Source organism: Rhododendron vialii, chromosome 2a (genome assembly GCF_030253575.1).
Source record: "Rhododendron vialii isolate Sample 1 chromosome 2a, ASM3025357v1".
Classification (NCBI taxonomy): Eukaryota; Viridiplantae; Streptophyta; class Magnoliopsida; order Ericales; family Ericaceae; genus Rhododendron; species Rhododendron vialii.
The window spans coordinates 4,557,928-4,573,205 of record NC_080558.1 but is presented as its reverse complement, the minus strand read 5'-3'; the positions used below and the strand labels follow the sequence as shown (position 1 = coordinate 4,573,205).

Genomic DNA, 15,278 nt, shown 5'->3' with positions numbered 1-15,278 from the left:
TCCTCTAGAGCATATCTTACAAACCAAGGGAATGAGTCTTAAAGAAGCTGCAAATCATATTGGAGGTACGCATATATACACTCCTCCAAGAAATGAACATTAAACCTCAATTTTGTTCTTGTTTTTTTCCCCAACTAGATAGCTAGGTTAGGACATACAAAGTGCTCCAAACTCCTACATGTGTAGGACTTAGGAAAATGTTGATATAGCACCTCTGCAAGTAGGGAGACTATTTTCGAGAATCGAACTATTATGATCTTAGTCATGGCTAGCCTAACTTTTTGGTACTCTAAAGTGAAAATAAAAATTGAGGTTCTTTATGAACTTTTACAATATATATATATATGTATATCACTCCGGATCCCTTCAGGGATCCCGGAGGCCTGGTTGGTGCGGGATTCGTTTTGCAGCCGTTGGATTTAATCCAACGGCCAGGAAAAGAGAAGCCAGTAAAAACGCAAAAATTACACTTTTTCCCCTAACCACTCACACTTCCCCCCTTCGTTCACAGTTCACGCGGACCACACAGAGAGAGAGAGAGAGAGAGAGAGAGAGGGAGAAGAAACTCAGACAAACGAAGACGAACGAAGAACACAAGAACGACGAACATCAGAATCGAGCGGCTGAAGCTGAAGGTCTCTCTCTGATTCGATTCTCTAATCTCTCTCTCTCTTTCTCTCAAAATCTAGTTAGGGCTTTTTTTGCCGATTCTGGTTCAGCAAAAATTAGGGCTTTTTTTGCCTATTGGAACCTAGCCTAAAACCTGTTCTGGTTTTTGCAGAAAATGTAGAGAGAGAGAGCTAGGTTCCAATAGGCAAAAAAAGCCCTAATTTTTGCTGAACCAGAATCGGCAAAAAAAGCCCTAACCAGATTTTGAGAGAAAGAGAGAGAGAGATTAGAGAATCGAATCAAAGAGAGACCTTCAGCTTCAGCCGCTCGATTCTGATGTTCGTCGTTCTTGTGTTCTTCGTTCGTCTTCGTTTGTCTGAGTTTCTTCTCCCTCTCTCTCTCTCTCTCTCTCTCTCTCTGTGTGGTCCGCGTGAACTGTGAACGAAGGGGGGAAGTGTGAGTGGTTAGGGGAAAAAGTGTAATTTTTGCGTTTTTACTGGCTTCTCTTTTCCTGGCCGTTGGATTAAATCCAACGGCTGCAAAACGAATCCCGCACCAACCAGGCCTCCGGGATCCCTGAAGGGATCCGGAGTGATATACATATATATATATATTGTAAAAGTTCATAAAGAACCTCAATTTTTATTTTCACTTTAGAGTACCAAAAAGTTAGGCTAGCCATGACTAAGATCATAATAGTTCGATTCTCGAAAATAGTCTCCCTACTTGCAGAGGTGCTATATCAACATTTTCCTAAGTCCTACACATGTAGGAGTTTGGAGCACTTTGTATGTCCTAACCTAGCTATCTAGTTGGGGAAAAAAACAAGAACAAAATTGAGGTTTAATGTTCATTTCTTGGAGGAGTGTATATATGCGTACCTCCAATATGATTTGCAGCTTCTTTAAGACTCATTCCCTTGGTTTGTAAGATATGCTCTAGAGGAATGCCTATTCTAACTCCATTTGTTTTCTTGCTTCTTATCTCTCCCCTTGGGTTATTTTCCTTTGTTTTCCTTTTTCCCATACACCGGGAATTCAACCGAGCATGATCTGCCATTATACAATCCCTTGTTCCCTCATTACCAGTTCCAACTACCTCAACTGGGTTCAATTCTTGTGCTATAAGTGGCAACTGCAATGGCAGTTTTGATATGTTTTCATTTCCAAAGAGTCCAGGGAAACCAGTAGGATCCATCCATCCACTCCACCTTGCTACCACCTTATAAGTTGAGATGGCATCCTCAACGGTTGTGAAACTGCCAATGTTGAGGTGATTCAATCTGCAACGAACCTCGGCCGCCCAATGGCCACCGTGTCTCAGCCACACTCTTGTGGAGACCTTGGCCTGACAAATAAGCAATGTATCCGGAGTCGTAGGCGAGCCTTGACCGTCTATGCATTCTAGCCCATTGACCGTGTAAACTACCCCTCCTAAGATCACATCCAACTCACCGCCCTAGTTCTGAATTAGTTGCTGCATCACACCCACTTGTTCGTAGACCGGCTGGCCAACGATGGCCTCGTCGTGTGGTTCCAACCAGTTGATCCACCTTAATGTCGCTTCTCTCTCATCGATGTCCACACCCACTATGTTATGCACCAACGACTCCCCGCCTTTGGGCACCACGCCCGCCGCCCTTGCTATTTCATGCAAATCACCGAACATATGTTCTGGCTTTCCTCCCAGCAGGTCGAAGATGTTCTGGCCTTCCTCCCAGTTGATCACATGCAACGCACAGCTCTTGTCCTCAAGTATGTGCCTGTTAGATATTTTGGCACTTTCGGGGTTGTTCAAAACCTCCATTGGTGTCTTTGTTATATCAACTCCGTTTGATTGTAATGGGTAGGTTCGTAAGGGGTAGTTGCTCGCTCGATTCTCCTCCCATTTTCTGCGCCAAATTGACCGCTACGAAATTGATCAAATTGCATGAGAGGTACGTAAAAGCATTACACAGCATGTCATGCATATGATGATTTTGTTACCAAGATTAGATCTCCGAAAAATTCGTTTTTATATATACATACATATATGTCATTTAAAGATTTCCTTTTAAAATATTTAAAACAAAATTGGAGGCTTCCATATGTAGAGATCTTTAAACGATTTTCTTTTTAGAGAATATAAAATAGGTTAGGAAGCTATGGATTTAAAAGGGACTGAAAACGGAGATTATTTTTTTCTAGCCGACAGTTTTTTTTTTGTGTCGTTTTTGCATCTTGCATCTGCCTCTATATATGTGGACCTATTAGGTCATAAAAGGAGCTAGCGCGGAAAAATATACAGAGAGGCAATATTGACTGTTTTTCCTGGCAGCCCAATTTTTTTATTTGTTCTTGCATCTTCGAACACTTTTTGGGTATTCTAGATCACGCTTCTCATCATATCATTCATTCACTGTTGGTGGTTCTTTGTGCCGTTTCCTGTTGTGGCCGAATTTTTGGGAGATTGATTCGGAGCCGGTTGAATTCGGAGATCGGGCGTGAAGTCTGTGGTGCATCTATTGGATCTTGAAGAAGCTCTGGGAGCATCAGAGATTGGCGAGAATAGGTAAAAGCTTGAGTAAGGTTTTTGCTATTTCGCAATCTGTACTTCTTTTCGATTAATAGAATAAAGCAGTAGTATTAGGCCGTGGTTTTGGCTTAGGGTTATTTAGGACCCTAAGTTTTTTCACGTAAATCGTGCGTCTCTTATTATAATTTTTGTTCTACTGCAGTACTTTATTTTTTGATTTGGATTAATAAGACTGTTAAATTTGAAAATTGGTATATTTTTATTAAAACTCCTATTTACCCCCTCTAGGAGTAGATTGATCGCTTCCGCATAATTTCAGTGCCGATAAGACAACGCCAAGCTTTCGTTCTCCTGTTCTCTAGAAACGAAAAAAACACTTGGCATCGGCCGATACAGAGGAAATTTGTGGGCGACGGAGGGAAATAGAAACAGGTCGTCATCTCCATGGATTCCTCAAAACCCATATTCGATTCTTCAAAGCCCTGATTGTTCATCGTCGTAATCCCCCCTCCTTTTGGCCTCCAATCTGACGCCTCGCTCCAGTTCTTATGTAGCTGCTGCAACAACGCCGAGTCTCCGGCCATGTACGGTGCTGGGTTGACGATGTCATCGTGCTCTTGATTTTGTGGCGGATCGTCCATGGATTGGGTAGACCCTTGATACTGCATGACCATTGAACTGGACGAAGGTAGGAAAGACGGTGGCGGCGACGGAGTCAAGCACAGCTGCGACCTCCTAGGGGAAAGTAAGGGCGACAAATTCAAGCGGAAATCTTCAGTAACCATGTCCGACTCTCCACTGTTCATAGGCGCAGCCATTGACACAGTTACCAATTTGAACCAATAAGGAAAAAAAAAAAGAAAAAAAAAGACGAGATTGACAGAATAATTCGCCTAACTCAAAAGATGAAACAAGAGCTTAAAAATTTGGCGATGCATGCAGATCCTAATTCGGTACGAAACAAATTTTTGAATCTGGGTGTTGAATCCTAGACCTCTAAGATAAGATCAAGCAATGGATGGATCGAGAGACAGATCGAGATGACCGGGCGAGAAAGCGGGAACGACTTTGATAAGGAGAAACGAAAGAGAGACTCCAAATGGTAAAGTAGTGTGTTAACTCTGCAACTCCTAGACCCTCACAGCCGCTTTTATATTGATCAAAGATGCTACTTACACAATAATTCAAACACAACAACTTACACAATCTCTTATATATATATGTGGGACCCACACATAGTAGTGTGTGAAGCTCATATGCATGTGAAAGGTTGCGTAAATTGTTGTGTTTAGATTGTTATGTGAGTATCAATTTTATATATTGATGGATTTGCATTGCGAAACGGAGCCTAATATGTTTCGAGAAGTGTATGAATTTAAAATTTCAAACTTTTTTAGTATTGTGTCTATTAACCACAAATTATTATGCTATTTTTTATTTTTTTACCAATATTGTATATCAGCAAGGGTGTTAGAGTTAGCACAGGAGTTCAGAGGCTATGTATATCCTTGGCCCTCAGAAGTCCCGTCCCTCGTGAGACTCGAACGTTCACCACTGGGGGAAGGAGATGGACAACCAACATCACTAGGAATGGTTCTCAACCATTATTAGATTGACGAAAGAATAAAAAGTCTGTTGGCTAGCTCGTTATGCTTCCAGAGAATGCCCAATAATATATTGACTTGAAACGTACTCTTAGCCTCAACTTTAAAATTTCTTGGGTGTTGTCAATCCTTGTCGGGTCCGTTCACACGCAGTAACTCGACTTTAAATAAGGAAATTTATATTTCCGCTCCCAAATTTTTAATGACGCTCCATTTTGTTCATGAAATTTACTATTAGGACCGAAGGGACACCAGGCACGTAAGCCCACGCAGTAATTTCAAAAAAAAACTCCCCTAGTATATATATTCACACAACGTATACACAAAGATGAAAAAACTCTCCGAAAATCACATGTCGGTTCCTCTCCGGGAGGCCATAGATCAGCCCCCCACGCTCGCCTCACCCTCTCCATCACATTATGTCACACACCTCTCTGCTCTCTTATACATCACTATATATAGACAAAAAGAAAACCCTAATACTCATAAGGAAATAAGGTAGGGAGTAATACTGTGTTTTGCGCACACCATCCCATTTGGGTGGAATCCCAACAATCACCCCCTTCCAACCATGCAGGATAATCGTCAAACCGTTCAGCTACTCTAGCAAGCGTTTGTTATCACTACCTAAGTCAACGTCTCAGCACCCCCTCATGGAGTACACGCCCGACCGAGTGTCTCCCTGCAAGACTAGATCTTCCGTAGCTGAATCTATAGCGCTGTCCGACTACAATATCGACAACTCGTCGATGTTTAGCACCCCCTCAACAGAGTGCTCGCACCCCGTCCGAAGTGCCCGCATCCAAACATGGATGCTCCACATCTCAAACATGAGATGTCCGCAGCAGACCCATTTTTATCCGCGATCCTCCGCTGCTTGACCGCCCGCAGCGATCGAATAGCCCGTGCGACCTCCATGGGTGACAAAACACGAGGTTTGTGAGCAACTTTTTTTCAGAAATCGAACCCATGTTTTTTCCGGTGACCCTCTTCTTCAACCCCGCTCTGATACCAATTGTTAGGACTAGAGGGACACCACGCACGCAAATCCACGCAGTGATTTCAAAGAAAAACTCTCCGTATATATATTCACACAATGACGTACACACAAAGATAAAAAAGATCTCCAAAAACCACACGCCGGTTCCTCTCCGGGAGGCCACAGACCAGTCCTCCACGCTCACCTCACCCTCTCCCTTACATTATGTCACACACTTCTCTGCTCTCTTATACATCAATATATAGGCAAAAAGAAAACCCTAATACTCGTAAGGAAATAAGGTAGGAAGTGATCTTGTACATCAATATATACATCAATATACCCCACGCTCGCCTCACCTTCTTCCTTACATTATGTCACACACTTCTCTGCTTCGCGCACACCATCCAAGTGCCATCCCACTTGGGTGGAATCCCAACAGTTACTAGTAATTTCACATTATAAGTTCATGTTATAAATGGAACGCTATCAGTAATTTTAAAAGTGCGAATATCAATTTCCTTAAATAAACCTTGCCTACAGAATGGCAAAAGACTAGTCTTCTGGAGTAACTTCTTATGCGCTTTTTACACGGAGTATGCGTAAGCTTATTTATGCGCCTTGAGGAAACAGAAAATAAAAGATACCCAACTTGCTCTATACGTCCAATTTTTCAACACGGTTGGAGAGAAAAAATCTGACTAGTGGGGTCATGTACCACAACCACTATTGTCCTGTTATCACAATATCACATGCCTCTTATTAGTGGATCGGATCCTGTCAATTTGGCTACTAATCAGTTTAGTCAAGTTGGTGCATCCGGGCCATCTTAAAGTGTTTTGTCGAACCATTTTTTCATTATCTCTGCTAAAATCAATTGGTGTTAGGGAGGACTTCAATTGGGGCACTCTGTATCCAACAATTTTGGACGGCCTAGTTATAAAGATGATTTATTTTTTTGTGTTTTTTTAAACACCCTTTTAAATCTGGGCCGTCCGTCCAAAATACTTTTGGACAGCCCGGATACACTAAATTGACCAAACTGGTCGGCAGAAAATTGAGGGGATCCGCCCCGGCTTAATGACAATTTTACCTCCTAAACTGTTGTAATTTTGTTTATCTTGTCCCTAAACTATGAATTTCATCTACGTAATTAGTCCCTGAATTGATGTATGTGGTTTCACTATATGTTGTCCAATTACACACCACCGTAAAAATCAGTAATGTTGGAAACCTCAATTGATGGGCAAAATTGACATTTCATATGCTTGAAAACCTAACCCTTAATTTCTTACTTATCCTATAAAATGGCCTATAAAGGATGTTCCTAATGTTTGCTAATTTTGGTCTTCAATGAGCTAGCTCTCAAAATAAACTCTCGAAGTTTGGCTCTCCCAAGAGATTAAAAATTTGGCGATGCATGCAGATCCTAATTCGGTACGAAACAAATTCTTTGAATCTAGGTGTTGAATCCTAAGATGACAGGGCAAGAAGCGACTTTGACATGACCATAACAACACTAATTGCGGGGTTTGATTTTGTCTTATGAATTTCCCAAAGGATCAAAGATTCAAAAAGTCGGAGCAAAGGAGACCCACACGGCGTATGACATGACCATAACAACACTAATTTCTCTGAGTATATTCTGTGTTCTGGTACCACATGACCACAGGGCGCGGCCTACAAGGTATTCGCAATCATTTACGTTAAGACCAATTGTGCGGTACGGACATTATCATTCACTTTAATTGGGTGACGATGATTAAGCAATGAGTGATCTACATTGTGTGGATATGAATCTTTTTAGTTTTAAGATAAGATAAGAAATGTCACATGATGTGCATGTAGTAGTATACCACATGTGTAATCAAACACTTATATACACTTATACACATGCCTTTATGGATCCAGGAAAGATCCTCATAGAAGATCCGGATCCTTTACATGATTTATGGGATCCACACACATACATCATGTGTGATTTTAGAGTTTTTAAAAGGAGAAAGATAGACTTTATATTTGAGAGTTCAAAGAGTCCCAATGCTATAAGTTCAAAATTCAAACAGCTTCTAGGGGCAGAATAATCAGTCCCAGCGTGTACTTTAGGTTAAGAAAACTATCCCGTGCTTTCTCTACGGACTGTGCTCAGTATTTTTCCTTAATGGTTCAAAATCACAGCCACTCAAATTTCCGAACACGCATTTATGATACCAACTACCAAGAATAAAAGTTTCCATGGCATCAGTCCAAATTACAAGTTAATTACTAGTGCCGGATGAGCCGGACAATAGCTTTACACAGATTTTATCCTTTATTTAGAATCACATTAGTTTTCTTATCTTTAAAATGTAAAAATTAAATAAGTTCATCCGCGTAATGGTTACATGCAAAGCATCTTACTAGAAGTCAATAATAGTGTAATTGCGTTTGTTATCCCAAATGTACGTCCTCCAAAGTGGAAATAAGAATGGGAAATAATTTTCACACTCTTATTTTTATAATTCACTCTCTTTTCTTGGTTTTACCCGCATGAATTTATAATGTTGCCCTTGAATGTGTGAAAAAATATATTAAAACAAAGACAAAATAGTAAATTTAAATGGATAAACACACACAAAAAAAGTAATAATAAATGGGCGTGAATGGTTAAAAGGGGTTATGAAAATCACTTTCCAGAAGAATTCTATTTCTTCTGTCTGAAGTTTCAAAACCACCCAACAAAGAGTTCACACGGTGACATTGACATATTTGTTGACTGTTACGGAATGGGAAAATGACGGCCCAGGACGTATTTTGATAATTAATACCCGTTAATGACATTTTCAGTATTGACAAATGTTCTCTACATGTCTTTGACTGGTATTAATTATCAAAACACGTCCTGAGCCGTCATTTTTCCAAATTGTGCATATGGTACAATTGGGCCAGCAATCAGTGGTGGACGCAAGACTTCTACATAGCAAGGGTCCGAATCATATGTATTTCTACATTAGTAACTAAAAAATATAATCTTAATATATTTACCACTATCTTTGTTGACTTTTATAGAACATGTCCAAATTATGCATATGATATATTGGGCCAGCAATAATCTGAGGTTTGATATGCCTACTGTTTGAATTTTAGGAGATTTTTTCACACATATATAGGAACTTTATAAACTTTTTCTTCCTTCGAGAGACTTGCAGGGGTGATCTACTTTTCCACATTAACCTCAAACACTAGTACTATAATTAATGGGAGTATTTGAAGTTGTGCAGGGGACCGGGCACCACTTAACATCCCCTTGGTGTCCGCCCTAATTTGTACACTAAAATCCTAAATTTGTATACGAGTAAGCTGGACATTATCTAATCAGTTTGAGCCATTAAATTTCGGGAGGTTTTCATTGTGTTAATTATTAGATAATGAATTTCATCGGTGTGTGTAGTAATGTAGGTGCCAACAAATCACTTTTTCCATCATTTGAAATTATCTTCTCATGAGGTGAGACATATGCAATTATCATCCATGAAGTCATGAACCAAATGTAGTTCCATCACCTGATTCTGTATTTGTTGTTGCCCTTTGTTTCCTTATCCAAGACATACATCCATAATGCCAAAAAATGAATTCAGTTCCTTGCATATTTTACCGCAGCTACATGAATGCTGGTGGCAGCGATTTCATTCTCCGAGCTCGTCCTTTGATAGGCGCATAAATGTTCACATCAATGTAATAATCAAAATCAAAAGATTGTTAAAGTTAGCAATATGTGCTTAAAAAAGTGCTCACATTGTAATAATTAAATTTAGTAACCTCTTAACCAATAATCAAATTTGGGCATTTGAATAATCAAAAGTAACAATGTGAGATTTCACATTACTAACTTTAACAACCCTCTAAATGAATAATCAAAAGCTGACTTGGCAAGTTTTGATTATTCACTTTTGATTATTACATTGCGGATGCTCAGCGCATCCTAATTTACCATTGCTAAGTCTATTTATATTATTATTTGAAGTTTTATGATTTATTTTTGTATTGTAGGTATTTGGACAATTCGATACAAAAAGCGCAAAGTCGAAATATTAAACGGTGTTCGAAGTTGTTTCATTTGGATTCAATCAAGTAGAGTGCCCGAATTGCAATATGGAGTCGAGAGTTCGGCACTAAACTTAATTATTCGACGAGTTTGGAATCTTTTTTCCTCACATATTATTCTTCTTTGGCAAGGAAAATACATTTCCTCGCTATTCATATCCCCTATAGCGACAAAATGAACTTTTCCTCGCTAATTGTATCCTACAGGCGACAAAATGCAATTTTCTCACTAATTGTATCCTATTGGCTCGCCCCTCTAGTAAGTGTGAGGCATGATTTTTCTTAATTGTATCATTCAATGAGGGTAATTGATACAATTAAATAGTGAATGACACCATATTAGTAAATGGATCACAAGTTGGTATGTTGAAAGATATTCAAATTTACCCTCATTTTTAGAGAGATTATTTAATTACTTATTAATTTTAGAGAGGTTATTCAATGTACTTATCATTTTAATAGTTTTGTTTAATGATAATATACTCATCTAATACAATTTTTGCTATTTCAGGTGGGTGATTATCAGTGACAAACTGCCCGTAATATATTGACCAACGAAATTACTACGAGGCAGCTTTAACGCAATTCTAGATCTGCCTTTCAATATATATACTACTATTAGGGTGATTGTTATATGCTTTCATATATGAATGTATTTATATACTCACTCTGTCTCACAATTTTGGTCCCCTAGCTACGAAATTACGTGCAATTTTTGAACTTAAAAATAGTGTACTTGTCGAAATAATATTTGTGCAATATGAATCTTATTTGATAGATTTCGATAAGGTCTTTTGAAATGTGTAAAAAAATAAAAAATTGTTTTAGAAAATACATTATTTTTAAGTTTGAAGATTGCTCCTTGATTATTTTTTTTTCCTAGGTCCATAGGGACCAAGATTATGTCATAGAGGTAGTATATATACACACAGAAAAAGTAAGAAGAAGTATAAAAAAAATTATTAAAATAAGTTTCAGACTTATAAGTTTACAAAAACACAATCCAAAATATATCTCGAGCTTATGGTGGCAAAAAAACGCATTCGATCCATAAAAGCTACTCTCTCCATCCCTTTTTAAGTGTCCACTATGATTCTGCATGTCATTTTCAATGACTTAAATCTCTCGACGTATATTATATTTATGTTTTTAAAGTCATTATCTTATAGAAATAATTGAAATCTATCAAATAAGATCTATATTGTAAATTTTTAGCAATATACATTAAGGGATATAGACAATTAAAAATAACACGCAAAACTGTAATGAATGTTTAAAAAGGGATGGAGGGAGTACTATAATCCCATCAAAAAAATAGAGAACAAATATTATTAGTCCTATCAAAATTGTTGTTAGATACCAATAGAACATGTTTCAACCAAAAAAAAATGTTGTGCTGGCAAAAGATTAGACTTTGCTCAAACAAAGTTCAGACGCCATACAAAAAGTCGGAAGACCATTAATGTTGGAAAGCAAATTTGTAGAGATGAAAGACAAGATAAAACGATGATATATAATAAAAAGTTCACATTTTATCTAGAAGTGCAAAGTGGTGCGGTTGATAGGTGTCGCCTCTCACAAAGCAGAGGTCCAAGGTTCGAGAACGAGTACGTGCAAAAGGTTCGTGAGATGGTAGGTGTAGCACCCATAAAAGAGAAGTTGAGGGAAAATAGGCTAAGATGGTTTGGACATGTCTACCGTAGACCAGAAGACGCAGTAGTTAAGAGAGCAGATAAAATAGTTTTGGGTAGCAATGTTATGGGGAGGGGTAGATTTAAATTGACATTAGATGCTGTGGTACGCAACGATATGAGTATAGTAGGTTGTGTGAACAAATGGCTCTTGACAGAGCTCAATGGAGGAAAAGGATTCATGTAGCCAACCCAAAGTGATTGGGACTTAAGGCTCAATTTGGTTTGGTTTGATTTGGTTTGGTTTGGTTTGGTTTAGCGAGCAAAAGAATTCATCGCATATTGTTGTTGGTAGTAGTGAATTCTTAGCCTTTTGCGACAAAATTGGACAGATTTGGTGACGAATTTTTTTAAAAATAGCGAGGAAACAATTTGTCACATATTGTATAAAATAGGCAAGGAAAACTAATTTCCTTACGAATTGTTTTAGTGACAAGGTTTAGGCGAGGAAAATGGGCGACAAAATATTTCCTCGCAAATACCATTAGCGAGAAAAACTGGTGCTTTAGCAAGGAAATACTTTCCTTGCAATAGGCCGTTCGTGTTGTAGGTGTGGATTGGAGTTGCTTTGGTAGAAAAATATTGATCTTTTGGATTCTTCTTTATTGCAGTTACCATCGCCGAACCGATGAGTTCTTGTTGGAAATATGGTATCCAAATATGGTCACCCCGCAATGAACACAAGCTTACCATGCAATCTCTCCCCGACAAAACTCTTGCAGTTGTCGATCAAGTGATCATCCCACAGTTGACTTCTCATAATGTGCCTTCTGATCAAGCCTTTATGGCTACCGTTGACATAAATAGTGTTATTGAAAAGGAAATTCTACTGATGCAATTTTTGCCTACAGCTCAACAAGAGAACCTTGATGCAGGTTTTGGCAATGATGATGAAGCTGAGACGATCGAAATGGGGGGTGAGGAAACAGGGGAAGGTGTAATCGAAGAGGCTCAGTTGAATTCTGGGTGTTTGGAAAAACAAGGAAAAAGGAAGGTAAATACCCCAGGAGGTGAGAGAGGTAATAACAGAACTACTGGAGTTAGAATTGTAATTCCAAAGGAAGATATCTTACGAACTAAGGGAATGCGTCTTAAAGATGTTACAAATCATCTCGGAGGTATGCAAACATACACTCCTCCAAGAAATGAAAACCACAATTTTTGTTGTTTTTTTTCCCAACTAGATAGGTTAAAAGGGTGTACAAAGTGCTCCAAACTCCTACATATGTGGGACTTGGGAAAATGTTCATGTAGCACCTTTGCAAGCAGAGAGACTATTTTTCGAGAATTGAACTTGTGATCTTAGTTATGGCCAACCAAACTTTTCGGTGCTCTAAAGTGCAAAAATAAAATTTGAGACCATTTATGAAATTTTAAAAACAAAATATAAATTAAGTAGATAAATTACCTTCCAAAAACTAAGACAAATACTTAAAAAAATAATAGACCACTACAAGGTTTCAAAAGCATTACTTAAATACTCCTATCACTATTCTCCAAAAATATGAACATTATGAGATTTTAAAAGCATCACTTAAATATCACTCTTCTCGTTTAGCAGTAAAAGTACTCCTCCATCCCAATTTAATTGTCCTTTTGGGAGTTCGTGCCACTTTTTAATTAATTAATTATATCTCATAATTTATAATATTTTGCGTGATTTGGAAAATATTGTATTATAAAATTAATCGAGATTTATCAAACAAGATCCATATTGGATATAAAATTCATTACCGATTTACATATATAACTAATTTTTTAGCCGGTTAGAATAGAACTAGAGACAATTAAATTGGGACGGATAGAGTATTACTTATCCCCGCATAACGAAGTTAACGAAAGTCCCTTCATATTTCAAAATATTTTCTAGCTTCACAGTATATCTTCAAGTAGAGACATAATCTAAACAATATAAGCTATTCACAAAAACATAAAAATAAAAACCTAAAACATAATCACTTGCAGTGGCAACTTTAGGAATTATTCTTTAATAGAGTCATTCTTGAATTCAAAGTTCTATTGCTCTACCTAGATGAAGATTTTGGCAATATTGAAGCTGAGGCAGTTGGAATGGGGAGTGGGGGAACAAGGCAAAGTGATATGGAAGATGACCAGCTCAATTCTAGGTATTTGGAAAAAGAGAAAATGAAGGAAATGACCCTAGGAGGAGAGAGAAGAAACAAGAAAAATGCAATTTCTTTGGAAGATATCTTCCAGTGCAAGGAAATGCCTCAAAAAGTTGTTGCAAATCATCTCAAAGGTACGCTAAATACACTTTTTCAAGGAATGAAAATCTCGATATTGTTGGTATGCTTGTTATTTCCAACTTCATAGACTTTTCTTTTAAAAGCTCCAATAAAACTTTTTTTTTTTTGGGTAAATTAACCATTTCATCGAAGCAAACAAACAAAAACTCTGGATGTTGTAGCCTTATAACGAGCAGACCGCGAAGGTCAAAACAATCAAACAAAAGGCAGCAATGCAACAAGAAACAACAAATACAAAACATAGCACTAAAGACCCTATATAGAACTCACTGCCCAATCCCTAACCAGTAGTTTATTATCGTCAGTAGGTTTCATATTATTCCCGAAACACATACATGCTACCTGACTTCATCAACAACTCTGAATCCCAAAGTCTATGTAGAAACACTCAAGTCACCAAAGTGTCTGTTATTCCGCTCTATCCAAACATGCTACAACCATGCTCTGTATGGGAGCATCAACATGGAGACTTGAATTTTAGTTCCCACATTTGATAGAGGACATATGTTGAGTTTTAGTAAGTTATGGTGGGTTTTAATTGAGTTCATTTTTAAAGAGGGTTTTGTTTTGAATACCTCATGATATCTCAAGATGAAATGAACCGTGGTTCAAAACTTTAACCGAATCATAGTTAAATGGTTTGAATTGGTCTGGTTCGTCGTTACTGTCTGTAGACACCCTATTTTGGATTTTCCAAATTAGTTTACTTACGGCATTTGATTCCCCGATGATGAAACGGATCAAGAACACCCCGAAAATGTTAGTATGTTTGAGCTTTGAGCATTCCAAAACCCTTTCAGATCCTTTCAAATTCTCTAAACCAGAACTAAAAGGCCTCAACAAAACCCAACTTACATACGCCGGTAATCAACTGGCGTGCGCCGGTCCTCTGCCACGTGTCAGTCATCGGTCAACTTTGACCGTTGACCAAGCCCGAACTGGAGTACGCCAGTTATTAACTAGAGTACGCCAGTCAAACTTCCGGTCAAACTTGTATTTTTAAGCATGCAGAAGCCATGGGTAGGGGTCTACAGCACTTGGGAACCTTCCAATCCACTGAAAAAGCATTCTCCGCCGGGGGACATTTTCTTACACCCATCTTATCACCTTCCTCCTCTCATCCAATGAGAAGGAAGGCTTCAGTCACTTTGACTGGCCTTAACCCCTCTCTCTCCCTCTTCCCCTATATATAACCCTATATACTTCCATTTGAAGGGGTTACCAAAATTTGAAGCATTCAAGTCATATCTCTCTCTCTCTCCATTAGTTCTTTGTTCTTTCTTTCTTCTCATTTGGAAAGAAACAGCAAGAAACTCTCCCATACACTACAACATACATCCATCCACGTCATCATCCATCCCTCAAACCTCAAGCTCAAGCTCATAACACACTATCAAACTCAAAAACCAAAGGTATACACCTTGGAACTGTTTTCCTGTTCTGATCTCTGAGGGGGCTGGCAGGGTCAAGGCTGGTAATCAATCCCAGTCCTGGCCCTAAAGCTGTCAAGGTTTCAAAAACAAAAAAAATC

The 15,278-nt window shown here is 38.4% G+C and overlaps 2 protein-coding genes across 3 annotated transcripts in view; both read left to right on the top strand.

Annotated features, from left to right (window-relative positions):
• Positions 1-15,278, top strand: part of LOC131315517 (uncharacterized) — a 161,959-nt gene that overhangs the window by 98,543 nt on the left and 48,138 nt on the right. For both annotated transcript variants that reach the window (XM_058344622.1, XM_058344620.1), the window contains one exon: positions 13,513-13,740. In XM_058344622.1, coding sequence (XP_058200605.1) covers positions 13,513-13,740 — 228 coding nt within the window. The remainder of the gene's footprint in view (positions 1-13,512; positions 13,741-15,278) is intronic.
• Positions 1-15,278, top strand: part of LOC131315532 (uncharacterized) — a 40,496-nt gene that overhangs the window by 2,680 nt on the left and 22,538 nt on the right. The gene's annotated exons all lie outside the window — the stretch shown is intronic.